This window comes from Vombatus ursinus, unplaced genomic scaffold, assembly GCF_900497805.2.
Source record: "Vombatus ursinus unplaced genomic scaffold, bare-nosed wombat genome assembly UNPS02011369.1, whole genome shotgun sequence".
Classification (NCBI taxonomy): Eukaryota; Metazoa; Chordata; class Mammalia; order Diprotodontia; family Vombatidae; genus Vombatus; species Vombatus ursinus.
In genome coordinates, this window is record NW_020951147.1 from 4,766,986 (window position 1) to 4,782,016 (window position 15,031).

At 51.3% G+C, this 15,031-nt stretch overlaps 1 protein-coding gene across 1 annotated transcript in view; it reads right to left on the bottom strand.

The window, feature by feature from the left end:
* SF3B2 (splicing factor 3b subunit 2) overlaps nucleotides 1-14,753 on the bottom strand; it is a 25,342-nt gene extending 10,589 nt beyond the window's left edge. Inside the window, exons 1-7 of the mRNA XM_027856103.1 lie at nucleotides 14,585-14,753; nucleotides 11,354-11,400; nucleotides 11,149-11,229; nucleotides 8,345-8,608; nucleotides 6,861-6,978; nucleotides 6,645-6,745; nucleotides 5,480-5,576 (exon numbers count right to left, since the gene is read on the bottom strand). Coding sequence (XP_027711904.1) covers nucleotides 5,480-5,576; nucleotides 6,645-6,745; nucleotides 6,861-6,978; nucleotides 8,345-8,608; nucleotides 11,149-11,229; nucleotides 11,354-11,400; nucleotides 14,585-14,741 — 865 coding nt within the window. The 5' untranslated portion in view covers nucleotides 14,742-14,753. The remainder of the gene's footprint in view (nucleotides 1-5,479; nucleotides 5,577-6,644; nucleotides 6,746-6,860; nucleotides 6,979-8,344; nucleotides 8,609-11,148; nucleotides 11,230-11,353; nucleotides 11,401-14,584) is intronic.
* Nucleotides 14,754-15,031: the final 278 nt, after the last annotated feature.

Sequence of the window (15,031 nt, forward strand, 5' to 3'; positions counted from 1 at the left end):
GTTGACTAGGCGGAAAACATTGTAATGGTAGTGAATGAGAGAACCTAATCGATCCTTGTATGTACAAAGGGAATCCTAAATATTTGCGCCTATCTCCCAGGGGTGCTGGGAGAAACATACGGTTGTGCAGTGCTTACCACAGGGCCTGGCCTGTGCGAAGGGTGAGCACCGTAGGGTTCCGACCTTGTAGGAATACGATGGAACACAATGCTATCCCATTCACAGGTACTTTTTCTAATGGGCATGGAATGTTAACAACATTGGGAAATGAAAGAGTAAGCGTTTTGAAGTATTTCTAAAAACAGACTTAGGCAACTTTCAAGACGCAGAAAAAGTCTGGCACATTATGGACACTGCACTGCTATGATTAGCATGGAAATGCCTGGGCAAGAAGAGAAAGGCCTTTCTATGAAGTGACAAGTTGGAAAGGTACCAAAATCCTTATCACCTGATGGGTAACGTTGTAAATACAAGAGCTGTTGAAGCAAGTTTATCCCTCTTTTCAATCTGAATATTGTTACATGATAAGGATATCTGGAATATGATTATTAAGAGTATATTTTGTATTAAAAAAAAAAACCCTAGAAAAGAGTAACAGTAAATAACTGTCAGAAGAAAAACCTGGTAAAATGCTCTTAGGAGATCTTTGGGAGGTTCCTTGGGATGAGCCCTGCTGACAGGGTACTGGGAAGCCAGGAACCAGGGCTTCTCCACCCAAAGCAGAGAAATGAAATTTTTGAATAGTAAATGGATCTCATTTAGGATCATCTGGAAACGCATGTAATTGTATGTTGTAATGGTATTATTTTGAAGCAACTATTCATTGTGTTTGAACTTGTAGTGAAGAAGTAGTACCAATAATACCAGGCTAAACAGTCTTTTGAGTCTGGGTGACAGACAGGTAAGCCACTCCTCCCCAGGCACACTGTTTTAGCTCATAAGGGGGTCACCGTGGCCCCCAAGGGATAACAGACTTAATTAAGCAAGAGCGGGCTCCTCCAGACACTACCCCAGCGGCAACGTGCATGACGGCCGCTCGTCCAACCCGTGCAGCTTTTAATCAGCTGGTCTTTCAAGGTTGAACTAATGCCTAGCTCTAAAGCCACAGCTCCCTCTGATTCCATCGTTTTCACCAAGGAAACTGCGCCCAGACATGACCCACTTGTCTACATGGACTTTGATGGGGGTCTCAAATCACTGAATTCTAGAAATGGTCCGATGTTCTCCCTTTGGCTTTATCTGCATGGAAGGGGGGAGGGGCAGCGAGAAGGGAAAACAGCTAAAGTTTGTGAATTGTGAAAAAAGATTCTAGATGAGATTTTGAGGCTAACATATGAGACAAATAACAATGATTTAGGTCTAGGCTGTAACTAGTGAAATTTTGCTGTTTAAGGATGAGTCTCTTGGGACTTCGATATGCTGCTACTCTAAATCTTAAATCCAGGTCTAAGTGTCTGACCCCTCATAAGGCTGCTGGTTCATCATCCAAGGGAAATTCTCTGCACTCCTTCAATCTGAGGGCTGCCACAGGTGGATTGTCTGTCCCTGGGAAGGTCAAGAGAACGACCTTGCAAGGTGAAGGCAGGATTCTTTTGACCAATCCCCACTTGCAAAATAAGACGCTTTCCCACTTGGTTAATTCTGAGCGTGGCTATGACATCCTGCCATACAAGTGGCTGCCTATGACTCACACCTGAAATCAAACAGAACTAACGCTGCTATGTCCCTGCCTTTTCTTCTCACATAGCAAATTCCACTGATAAGGGAAAGTGTCAAAGAAGATGAACCCTATTGGTGAGTTTTGACTAAGTTAACACATGCTAGTGAGGGATCATTTTGAACTAGAGATCACTTTAGAACATTCTTTCATCACGATAATATCACTGGTAGGAGATGTAACACAATTTTCAAAACTGGATTAAGAATTTTACATGTAGGGGCAGCTAGGTGGCGCAGTGGATAGAGCACCCGCCCTGGAATCAGAAGGAACCAAGTTCAAATCCGGCCTCAGACATGTAACACTCATTAGTTGTGTGACTCTGGGCAAGTCACTTACCCTCAACTGCCTCACCAAAAAAAAAATTAAAAAATAAATAAATAAATAAATAAATTTTTACATGTAAAAATTGTTTGAAACATCTAATTTAATAATAGAAGGGGGCAGCTAGGTGGCGCAGTGGATAGAGCACCAGCCCTGGATTCAGGAAGACCTGAGTTCAAATCAGGCCTCAGACACTTAACACTAGCTATATGACCCCGAGCAAGTCACTTAAACCCACTGCCTAGCCAAAAAAAAAAAACCAAAACTAATAATATTAAGAGAGACAAAGACTCACTTTCCAATTCAGGCCTTCATGATGCAATAATTAAAATTCTCTGAAGTTTCATAGATTAATACTGGAGATGAGATTTGAGTTATTTAGCCTAAAATTGTAGTCTTTCCTAAAATTAATGTGAGAATAATCGGGTACTGCTGGAACAGTTTATGGGACCAAATTGCTGTTCTATTAATTATTAAGCCCAATGTAGAAAAAAATTTCGGTTTGAAGAAAAGAATTTCAGACAATCTTATGTCACTAAATGGGAAAAGCCAATTTAATTTGGGTTTATTATTAGCACCTGAATGTTGAGTATGTCTTGAAAGGCAAACATGTTTTATTACAAATAACTTATTCTATCTACACTATCTGACTACTTACTGCATTTATCTATCCCATCCCAGAATTTTTTCTTACAATCAGTTATTTGGCAAATTTTAAATGAATTCAGTGGGGCAGCAAGGGTCATCATCTTTTAAAAAAAAAAACAAAACAAAACCAACTGTTCTTTTAATTCCCCAGCAAAATCTTATCCTCCTAGGGGAGGGATGAACAGCTAAAAGAAAACAGCTTGAAATGAAAATAGCTAGGGTAAAAATTTCCCTTTGGATTTAATAAATAGCTGTAACAAGATCAGGTAATTATATGTTATATATAAAATTTGGGTTCAGAATTTTTAATTTTTCGGTTGAATTTGCCAACCTAAAAATATAAATTCTCTAGTCTGGTAAAGTGCATATTAGTGCTATTGAGGTCTGAGCTGGCTCTCGCTGACCTGGTTATTGTCACAGCAAACTAGAATTGTACTAAGATCTATTGAGTCAGAGATGTTTAACAGAGAAGGAGATCTCTGCAGGTGGTCTGAACTGCAGAAGCAAAGCCACCAGAAGCTGCTCTGAAGCCCCACTCATTCCAGGATTCCCAAGAGGGGAGCTCTCCAGAGGACCACAGGGCTGCATCAGAGGATGCCACAGAGCCTGGACAACTGTACGAGGAGGGAAGTAAGCACAACCCCTTCGTCACCATCAGCCTCTCCACAAATGGTTCCTGAGCCTACAGTGACTGGAACCTCGAATCCTCGTTCCACTCTCCTGCTTCAGCCTTTGCTCCACCACCAACAGCAATGACTGAGAATTGCTTTGTTCATGGAACTCATTCCGCTCCTTAATTTTCTCCACTCCCTATGCTAACTGTTGTCCGCAGGCAAGCCCCCTTTCATCACTATAACGGGGTGGCTGTTTGTCAAAGTGGCTTCAACGGTTTTCATAACCTTCGTTAAAGATTTCCGGAACCTGTGTGCAGGTGGTGGCAGACGACGCCTGCATCGCTACGCTTGAACAAACGCCCTCTGGCCCCCGATTTTCCTCTCTTGTAGGGCAGGTTTTGCTGGGAGGCCCCTGTCCCTCATGGTTCTTGGTTAGCGAGAGAGTCACCTTAGACATTTACTGAGTTATTGTTTAATAAATGGAACATAATCAGTGTGCTGGAAGCTGTGCCACCTTTGTGCCTCAGCGAGGGGACTGCCCCCTTCTGATTCTGCGTTGCCCCTGAAGGACTGCCCTCCACACATTTAGATTACAACGATTCAAGCAAGACTGGGGTCCTTCTGTGGAACAAGGTGGGGAATGAGAAAGGTGATTCCTTGAGGACCCCTACTCTATTCCAATCAGTATCAATCAATTAGCTATGATTCCACAGGACAGTGTTTACAATTATGAGCTGCCAACTGTAAGATCACTCGCTTAACCATAGAAAGTTAACTGGAGGCCCTCTACCGTGGTTTTTCTTGTCGTGGTGACCAAGCCCAGTGGTGACTCAACTACACAGAAAGTGCCCCAACTTATTTCTGTACCTCCGGACCATTCTCTCTTGTCCAACACGAGCAGGTGACCATCTTCTAACCACCTAGTCAGTGGAGATGGTCCTTGCTCCACCCAACTCATGACCCTGCTGACAGATCACGTTTGCTCATCATGTGTCAACCAACGGAATTATTCTGTACATGGTACAGCTGTTCTTGAACGTCGACATATCTAACCCTATAAAAATAGGGCCCTGGAAGGAGGGGGCATTTCAGATCATGAGGAAGACCTGAGGTCTACTTCATTAGAGGGGACCATGGACACTTTCATAAAGGGTCTTTGGGGCTATAAAACTGTGCATACCCTTTGACCCAGCAATAGCACTTCTAGGGCTGTATCCCATAGAGATCATACAAATGGCAAAAGGACCCACATGCACAAAAATATTTAGAGCAGCTTTTTTTTGTGGTGGCAAAGAATTGGAAATTGAGAGGATGCCCATCCATTGGGGAATGGCTGAGCAAGTCGTGGTATATGAATGTAATGGAATACTACTGTGCTATAAGAAATGATGAACAGGCTGACTTCAGAAAAACCTGGAAAGACTTGTATGGACTGATGCTGAGTGAAGTGAGCAGAACCAGGAGAACGTTGTACACAGTAACAGCCACGTTGTACAATGACTAATGTTGATAGACTTAACCCTTCCCAGCAATACAAGGATCTAAGACCTCTCCAAAGGCCTCATAATGGAAAATGCTATCCACATGCAGAGAAAGAACCCTGGAGTTTGAATGCAGATCGAAGCATATCATTTGCTATTTTCTTTCTTCTGCTGTGTTTTGTTTCCTCTTTCTGGTGGTTCCTCCTATTAGTTCTAATTCTTACTTACAACATCACTAATGCGAAAATGTTTAATAGGAATGCATATGTAGAGCCTGTATCAGATTGCTCGCTGTCTTGGGGAGGAAGGGGGAGAAAAATTTAAAACTCAAAAGCTTATGGAAGTGATTGTCAATAATTCAAAATAAATTAATTAGAAAAATAAAATAAAGGGCCTTTGGTTCAGAGCTCGGCCTCAGTCTCTCTTATTGTAGGCTGGACTGTTTTAATCCCCACAGCAACTAGCAGAAGTGTTAGCCAATAAATCGGCCTCTCCTCACCTGCATGCCCTCTCTGGGACCCATCTCAGCTGTGAAGCACTGAACAGCCTGATGACAAAGGTCCCCGTCTCTGACATTCTATTACTTTAAGAGCTGGCATGAAAAGAAACCTTTAAAACGCTAGCGTGCTTCTCTCTAGCGTCGAGGAGAGGACGGGAAGGGCATCTGGGACTTCCCCTCAACCTGTAACACTCACCATGCACTGATATCAGCTCCTCCTGTCGAATCTCCTTCAGCTGCAGGATCTTCTCTAAGGCCTGAGGGATCTTGGGCCCCACGCCGGGGTCGTCCGTCTGCCAAAGACACTTGATGAGAGGGAGTGACCACAGTGACCTTGTGCCTCCCTAGTGTCCCTTTGGTACCATCAGGCTTGGAGAATCATGAGTATTTCAGACCCCCAAACGCTGGGCCGTCACAGGTTGGACTGCCCAGCACCTGAAGGCTCTTCCAAATCTCAGATTGTGCCAAGCCATCTCTCCCTCAGAATGCTGACCTTAAGCCATCACTTTAAGCTTCACGAAGGCCATCCTCCCCTCCCCGCAGGACCCCAACATCACTGACTCACTTTCTTTACAGGTGAAGATGCTCTTGCCCAGGGTCACTCAGCTAGTTATCGGACAGGAAGAGAGAATCTGACACTGGCCTCCTCCAACCCCCATACCCATCTTTTGCATTTATCTGGGCTTATCGGCTATCATCTTAATCGTGTTCTCATTCTTCCTTAACAACAGTGTGCCTAGCACACAGTCTGGCACACAGTAGGTGCTTGCATTGAATGGACTACTCTATTCTATTTGCGAGTCTTGACCTCATTGGGGTTTGTTGTCTCATGCTGGGCCGTTACGTCCCATGACTCACAGACATGGGTTTTAGAAGGACACTCAGAGGAATTCCATTTCGACTTCTGCCTGGAGACCACCAGTGACAGAGGGTTCACTACCTTCCAAGATGGCCTTTGGGACAGCTATAACTGCTGACCAGTATTTCCCTTACCTCAATCCTCAGCCTGCCTCTCCGCAATTTTCACCCACTGCTCCCAGGTTCTCTCTTTGAGGCCAAATAAAAGAAGGCTAAAGCGTCCTCCTCAGGACAGCCTATCCCATTCCTGGAAACAGCCATCACGCCTCCCCTAACCCTCCTGGAAAGCTAAATATACCCAGTTCCTTCAACTCATCCAAGGTTCACAATAAGAAAAGGAGATAAAAAGAGAGAAAGAGAATGCTCTGCCTGAAAAAGGATCTCCAAGCTGAGGCAGTAATCGATTATTAGTTAATAAGCAAGCCCCAGCTTCTCAGACCCCTGAAATCAGCCACCAAAAGTGGCCAGTTCTCTCCCCACACGGCAGATGCTCCCAATCTCACCTCTCTGTTTTCTTCTCCTGGAGGAGGTGGGGGGCCCCGCGGACGGGGGCCTGGAGCCCCAATGGGGACACCAGGGGGTGGGGGACCTACAGGAGCTGCAACTGAGAGAAAGAAATCCAATGTCAGAAGAAAAAAGATTAGCCCAGACCCTTCTAGAGAAATATCTGTCTTTCATCCTCACCTCCCCAAATCCTCCTCTCCAGTCGAAGGTCTTACCTCGAGGAGCCATTGGGGGCCGAGCCCCAATGGGGCCCATGTCTTGAGAGGGCCGAGGGACCGTGGAAGCCAGCTTGGCCATTTCCTGCTGCCGTTCCTGTTCCAGTAACACGGCTGCCTGTATAGGGAAAGTATCATAAAACCTTAAGAAGGCTGACCAGTGCGGCGACCAACCTCGGTCCCAGAGGACCGATGACGGGCTCCTCACTCGCTGACAGAGGGGTGATGGACACAGACAAGGTGCAAATGTGTTTGGCCTCACTATCTCTCTTTGTTACAAGGGCTGTGTTTCCCTTTTATTTTTCAATGGAGGGAATCGAGAGGCAGAAAAACAAATCCTCACTACTCGAAAAAGTAAACTAAAAATTACATTAAAAACACACACATTTGGCAGACAGCCACAAGCAACCTCATTTCTTCATTCAAATCCTTATTGTTAGGGAGCACAAGTCTAGCAAGCTCCCCTGGGCCTCCTGTCGATGCTCCATCCCAGCACCATTCTCCACCTCCCCCGGGGGAGAATAGGAATCAAACTATAATCCCTACAGATCTGCCACCAAAATAAAATAAGGACATAATTTGTTACCACACGACTTAGCGTTTTCTTACATCATTTTGAAATGTTTCACAATCCATTCTCATCTCAATAGAGTAAACTCCCTGAAGGCAAGGAAAGACCTTCTCCTTCTCCTCCACCTCACCCCAACCCCAGGAAACCTGGGCACACAGTCAACGTCTGGTACAGTGGTTCTAAGGCCTCGTTAAACGAGCCTCCAATTGACACCTGAGGCCGGGAACATGTATGAATGAACACAGCTCATAATCAAACAGTGTTTCTAAAGCACTTTACCCACATGGCCTCATCTGATCCTCAAAATACCGGCCCGGTCCAGTCTGGTCCGGTCCGGTCCGGTCCATCCTGGTGTTATCACCGTCTGCATTCTATAGATGGAGCAGCTGAGGCTCTAAAAAGCTATGGAATCTGCCCAGAGCCAGACAGCATCAAAGGCCAGGTCCGCCTACAGCTCAGATCTCGCTCCATGGTTCACTTGCGGTCCATGAGCTTGTTTTTAAAATACTTTGGTCCCCATATTTCAATATAAATCGGTTTCCTTTTTAATCCCATGCCTTTAACTTATGCATTTAAAAACCCCATTCTGAGAAGGATGATCTTACAAGATGAACTGAGTCTATTTTCACCAAACCTGCTGAAATCACATAATGTGTCTAGAACGGGTAAGACCAGGAGAAGACCGTCACGAGCTGAGAAGGGCAAGAACGTGGGACAAGTGTTTCTGGAAAACCAGAAGGATGCCCCTGCCCGGGCTTGCGCACCTGGCAGTGACCATGGAAAGCCCAGCTGACAAGGCTGTGCAGAGCCACGCCACCACCCCGGGAACTGATGCTCCTTCAGGGAGGGGGCGCTCCGCACTCTGCTGCTCCCCAAGGCACCTGCATGCACCCCTACCCCCATGCGGGCCCACCTGCTTGTCCCGCACCATCTTGGCCCGTTCCTCCTGCTGCATCAGCAAGGCGGCCTGCTTCTGGGCCAGCTTCAGTCGCTCCTCCTCCGACAGGGCCACGGGGTCACCTACTCGCATGGGGGGTGGGGGCCCCAAATTTGGGGGGTGTGGTCCTACTCCCATGGGGAAACCAAGTCCTAGACCTGGTGGTGGCGGCGGCGGCGGCGGCGGTGGCTGCAGTGGGGGGAGCCCCATAGGTGGAGGAGGCAGGGGGATTCCAGAGAGCTACAGAAGAAAGAAGACAGCGAGTGAGCAGAAGTGTTGGCTGGGGGCCGCTGGGAGGTTCCGAGACCCTTTAAGGGGGCCTGACAAGTCCAGACTATGTTCGTCATCATTGTGAGACATTTTATTTCTGAATACCGAAACATAAAAGACATAACCTCTACAACCAAAAGCTCCTGGGGGAGGGGAGGTCCTCGATCACGTCTGAGCGCGTTCAGAGCTTCCTGGCACCAGAACGTTTGAACAGCGCTGGCCCTGAGTCCCAGAGTGGCCCATTCCTAAAGCACTTGAAGAGTTGCAACCCTGGGAGGGGGATCACAAACATTCCTAGTCCTACCGTCCAGATGGGGAAACCAAGGCTCAGAGGGAACATGAACGGGATGCCCAGTGCGCCTCACTGCTGTGACCCCCAAGCCGCTCTGTGGTCAAGCCCAGTGGTCCCGGGTCCCACCCTCCAAGACTCTCCAGCTCAGATGGGCCTGCCTTAGAGGAGGAGGAGTCTCGGTCACCACCACTTGAGCAGGAGGCCCAAGCCAAGGTCAGCGTGGCAGAGGAGAATGAAGATCCCAGCCAGGCGGCCGGCATGATGGGGCGGAGGAGAAGCAGGGGGATCAGGCAACTGGAGTCAGGAGAACAGGCTTCTGATTCTGGTTGAGGTCAGGTCACTGACCACCGGACCCCCTGCTCTGTAGGAGACACTTGTACAGTCTCCCCCAAGTGTGGGCCCCCTCCACTGGTGCAGGTGGCAGGGCTTTTGGGGAGGCCGTGGAACAAGCAGACACGCCCCAAAATAGAGATCCCCTGCAAGTACAGTGTCCCCTTCACCCTGCTCTCCCTTGACCCTACCAAGCACCCCTCGCCTCAGGAGTCTCCCTCTTTATCCTCCACCCCAGGGGCAAGGCTGAAAGAATCAATCTGGCCACATCCCACTCCAAGATTCACCCCGGCTCCTGTTGGAAACAGCCTGGCCCCTCCGACCCTTGACCCTGACGAGTCCCCTCAACCTTCCAGCGAGAAAGCCTCCTGGCAGGACCTTCCACAGAACACTCCCTGCCCTGGTCTCCTGAGCTTGGCACAAGCCAGGCACCCCCAAGGATTGGAGCCTTCCCTATGAATGCCGCCTCCCTCACCAGGAGGGAGTCTTGGAGGGTCATTTTTACAATCGTGCCTTTCTTTTCTCCCTAGGGCTGGGCACAGAGTCTGCCGGCGGCTCCTCAGAGCATCTGCTCTAGCCTCTATTACTGCCCATCTGACCTTGAGCAAGTCATGTCCCCCCCCGGTGCCCGGGGCCTACGTTCTCCTCTGTAAGGTCCCTTTCCGGAGCGGCCCATGACACACACGCACACACACACACACACCCCCCCTCTCTCTCTCCCTCCCCCCCCCCCCCCCCCCGGAGGGGCATGGACCCCAGTTTTCAAGGGCTCCATCAGCAGACCCAAGCCCCAGGAAGTGCCCTCAATCTGGAAGGGCCTGGGTCCCGGCAGAGACCCGTGGCTGGCTGCCTGAAGAAGCCCTTAGCTAACTGAGAGACTTAAACCTTTCTCAGGCCCTCCTGAAGGCCACCCAAGTCACAGAGAGGACAAGGCCATCGGCATCAGTGGCGCCAAGAAAACACCAGTCTGTCCTGAGATGCTATCACCACAAGGGACGGCTCACAAGACTCCCCATTCGTTACAGAATAATAACAGCCCTTCGCACGTATTAGGCAGCACTTTGAAGGCTGGTAAAATGAATCATCCACGTCCTTAGTCTGGCATTCAAGGCTCTCCACGATCTGGCTCCACTCCCCCACAATCATTAATTGCCTATTCAGCCAGCACTGGGGTCACAGAACCAAAAAGGAGCCCGTTCAAGAAGCTGGAATTCTTCTGAACATCCCAGTGGAGAAGAATACAAAGATACCAAACAGACGCAGGCCACCGGGGAGAGGTCAGCTGCCTCCGCGCTCTGGGACTGAAGGTCAGGAGAGAGAATGGCCCTGGCCTAGGGGTCCAGGAGTCACCTCCCAGAGAAGGAACCTGAGGGTGTCAGGCACTGAGCCGGCCCCCTGGGCTCCACCGTGCTGCCTGCAGCACACACAGCTCCCAATCCTGCCAACCAGAGCCCTCTGCTGCTACTCTGACCACTTCCACACACAGAAGGACCCCCTCATTTATGCTCCAAGTATCCGTGTATGTTTCACCGCCAGCAGCAGCGCCCCAACCCCGCCAAGAGTCCAAATAAATCTAGTCGAGTTCCCTCGACGACAGACGTGGAAACCACGACTTAGCCAAGACAACAATAAGCAATGGATCCCGGGCTGCTGGACTCCAAAGCCGTAAGACCCAGTGTGGTGTAGGACAAGGACTGGCGATTTTCCCCTTTGAATCCTCTCACCTCTGGGGTCCTCAAGCAGGGTGTTTTTAACTGAACTGAATACCTGGGCAACTTTAGAGAAGTCAGCTCCACTGTCTGGGCCTCAGTTTTCAACCACAAAATCAGGGGGATGGATTTGCTGATCCTTTCCTTCCCATCCTGATATCCCAGGGCTGCGGACTCACCTGTGCTGCCATCGGAGGAGGGGGGGCAGTCTTGTCTCCATCCTCGCCTCTCAAAACTGGCCGATTCAGCACGATGCCCGTCTTGGGAAGGGGGAGGGAGAGGACGAAAAAAGACAGATCAGGCCACAGCAGCTCCAAGCAGACTTCCTCACCTGCCCTCCCTGGGCCCAAACACCCATCCCACTGCCCCCCGTGCGCCACTCACCTGCCGGGTATAAGTTTGCAGTCTCTCCACCAGCTCCTCTCGGCTTCCTGAAGGGTCATAGGTATGGGGGCGGGGGGGACAGAGAGAGGAAGAAGTTAATTCAAATTGAAAAAAATGAACAATTAAACAATCTCTTGTGTAAGGCAACATGCCAGACCCCAAAAATACCGAGATTTTAGAATGATAGCTGCTACCCTCCACCACAGTAAAGAAGGGAGGGGAGGCCAAGTGTCCTCAGATGACAGCACATGATAAGTACAAAGAAGAGGTCCAGGCAAAGTGTTCTAGGACACTGGAGGAAGGCCAGCTCAGTGAGGAAACCAAACTGATGACCAGTTACTTCTTCAACTTGACCAATGAGTCGTCTCCAGCCTCCATGCATTTGCATCCGGACCTTGCAGGGTCCTCATCTTCCCTCAGGCCTCAGTTAAACTTCTACTTTCCCCACAGAGCCCTGCTGAGGTCAATGGCTCAAAGGGTCCTTCCTCTCCCTGAGTTTTTCCTTTGCTCTATTGCTCCCCACCTTGGGCGTTCTCCTCCGTAAGCTGCATTCCTGTACCTGCAGAAAGGATGCCACGTCGCTGGTCACCCTCTCCAAGCCCACTCAGAACCACGGAACTGGAAGGGACCTCAGTAGCATGCACCAAGTACAAAGAGAAGGACAGGCAGCCACACTCATGGCTACTAGTCTACTCCAGACTCAGGAGGAACTGCCACTAGAACAAATGTGTTCTGTGAAGTTTGGGTTCACTCAAAGGAGGCCAGAAGGTTCCCCACCCCTCCACTAGAACCTCCCCAACAAGTATGCTCCACTCATTCCAGCCTCTCACAATTAATCTGATCATCAGCTCCCACATCAAATCTAAACTTGCTTCTTGGACCTTCCAAGTTGGTGCCTGAGGTCAAAGCAAAGTCTAATAATCCTTCCTCCCAATGACCCCCTTCAAATACCTGGGGACAGCCCCCCTTTCCCCCAGTTTCTCTTCACACACACTTTACGTGCACACACGTGAAGGCCTTCCCCTTCCTGGCCACAGCAGGGCCCCTCCCCAGCACACCCCTCCAAGCAGTGCCCCTGTCACTGAGGCCCCGTCACTCCAGCTCTGAGCTGCTACATCACCCAGCTGATTCATAGGAGCCCAAGGGCCTTTCTCACGCCTCCCCACCCAATCTTGGCGCAGCTGATTTTTTTAACCAAGGGCTACGATTTTACATTTATCTGCACTGAATTTCATCCCATTGGATTCACTGCAATGCCCTGGCCTGCCACGACCTAGATCTGTTCTAGGTCTGTCACTCCACAGTTCGGCTCTCCTTGCAGCAATGTCACCTGTGAATTGGCACCACCTGCCATCTCTGCCTTGATCCTCATCAGCGATGAGAAGCTCTCAGAATCACCGTGCTGGAGCTCCAGCACCTTCACGACGCTTCTGATTGGCCAACCAGCTCCAGAGCCGTCCAATTGTATCACGGCTTAGTAGAGTGGTCTCCACTTTGCCTTCAACAACTGGCCATATTTTGTCAAATGGTTTGCTAAAACCAATGTCAACCATTACTGTGGACACTCCTCTCATCCACCAGTCTAAGAACCGTGTCCAAATAAGGTTAGTCTGGCTTCCTTTTCCAGGATCTCTGGACTGCAGCTCATTCATGCAGCAATCCAAGCTCAGCCCAGAGGCCTCCAGTGTGCAGCCCCTATTCTCTTCCCTATTTGGGAACACCCTCTCCTTCTCCAAGATCCAAGATCCCTGACAGTAGTTCAGGAATCACATCCACCTGTACTTTCGGCCACCCTGGCATAGGGCAGCTGGACACTCTCTTACAGCATCCTCAGCCCTCAGGAGCGGCAGCTGTCTCTAAGGCACTGTGGCAAAGATCCTTCTCCTTAGCAGAGAAAACAGCAGCAAAATCAGACTAAGTTCTGCCCTGTCTCCCTTCCTCCGGCCGTCCGGCCGTCCGTCTGTCCCCAACATCACTTTTACTTAAAGCTTGTGGTCATCCTGAGCGTTCCTCACCGCCTCACAGCTATGAGCTCAGGCGCCTGCTCTGCTGTAGCTCTCCTCAGCCCCTGAGCTCTTCCACACTCTCCAAAGGTAGGTGGTGGGCGTCCCTCTCTTAGCGGTCTGGGCAGCTTCCCTTTCAGCTCCTCACTGAAAGGACTTCTCTGGGGGCCCAGAGGTCCACTTGTCAGACCTGACATCTCCTGCCAAACGCCAGAAGCAGCCCTCCTCAGCCCCAGAGTGCCCAGCAGGCCAACCCCAGCTGTCCCTACGGCCTTCAGTTTCTTGCCTGAGGGCTCTGTTAACGTCCAAGGGGGCTCTCTAGGCTCCTTGTAACGGGATCATTTGCTCAAATGAATCAAGAGAGAATCAAGAGAAGTGGGTGGCAGACCCGCAGCCCAGCGAAAGGGCCCCGTTCTCCGGGAGGCCTTTTCCTGCCGCTCCCCTGGCAGTGCCCCCTTCCCCCAAAGCCTCTGTGTACGTTCTTAACTTGCTCCCGCACGTACTTCTCAGCAGCCCGGCAGGCAGCTGGGACGTTCTGGGGGGGAAATCAGCTCCGACTCCGGACACAAGCAATGGAGAAGCAGCCCAAGGAAGGCCCGATCTTGTCTGAACCCGGCCTGCCGCCTGAGCCGGTCACTGCCGGGGCTACCCCCCGAACACCACCCACTTCCAACCCCCTGTTTCTTCGGGGGCGGCGTCATGCTCGCGCGTCACCCGGCCTCACAGCTTCGGGGTCCCCCCCCCCTCGCCATCCCGACCCGACCCGACCCTCCTGCCTCCCGGTCAGTGCCCATCTAGGCACCCCTGAGCGCCAGTCCGCCCCCACCACCACCCTGGGGCCTCCCGGGGGGCCTGGCCGCACACCCTCACTCCTCTCGGTCCCCCGAAGCCCTCGGCCGCCTCCTCCGGGCCCCACCAGCCTCCAAGCGCCCCAAACGGCCCATCCCCCCGCCGCCTCGGAACCGGGCCACTTCGGGGGGTCCCCTTCTCATCTGGGGCTTGGGCGCAGCCCCCAAGAAGCGCTTAACTGAATTCTCACTGAAGGTCTCACCCAGCCCTCCCGGGGCCCCCCCCCGGGAGCCGCAGGCCAGTCACACACGGCCTCAGTTTCCCCACCATCCGAACGACGGGCCCCCCGGGCCTTCCTCGCTTCCTCCCCTTCGGGTCCCGGGCCTCCTCGCGAGTCTCGCGGGCCTCAGCGCCGGCGGGAGCGGCGCGGAAAACTCACCTTGGATCGGGGCTCCAATTTCCGCCAGCTTGGCCTGCAGCTCGGGCGCGGCCCAGGCGCCGTAAGGGGCCGGCGGCGGGGGAGGCGGAGGCGGCGGCGGCGGAGGCGGCGGCAGCTGAAGCTCACCTTTAGGAGGCTCGGGATGCTCCGCCGCCATCTTAGCGGCGAGAAGGCGCGCGGCCCAGGAGCCTGAAGAGACACGGCCTCCCGGAACTTCCGGCGGCGACCAATAGGAGCCGGGCCTGCGGAACGCAGGCCGCCAATAGAAATGGGGAGGGGGAGGGCGGCTTCATGGAGCACGCCGGGAAGCGTAGTCTGGCGTCACCAGGAACTCCGCGAGGCGCATGCGGAAAGGCGTCTGGTTGGTGGCTGAGCCTCCTGGGAGTTGTGGATCGGAAACCGGAGGAGGAGAGGACGGGCATCACTGACCCGCCCCTACGTCAAGCC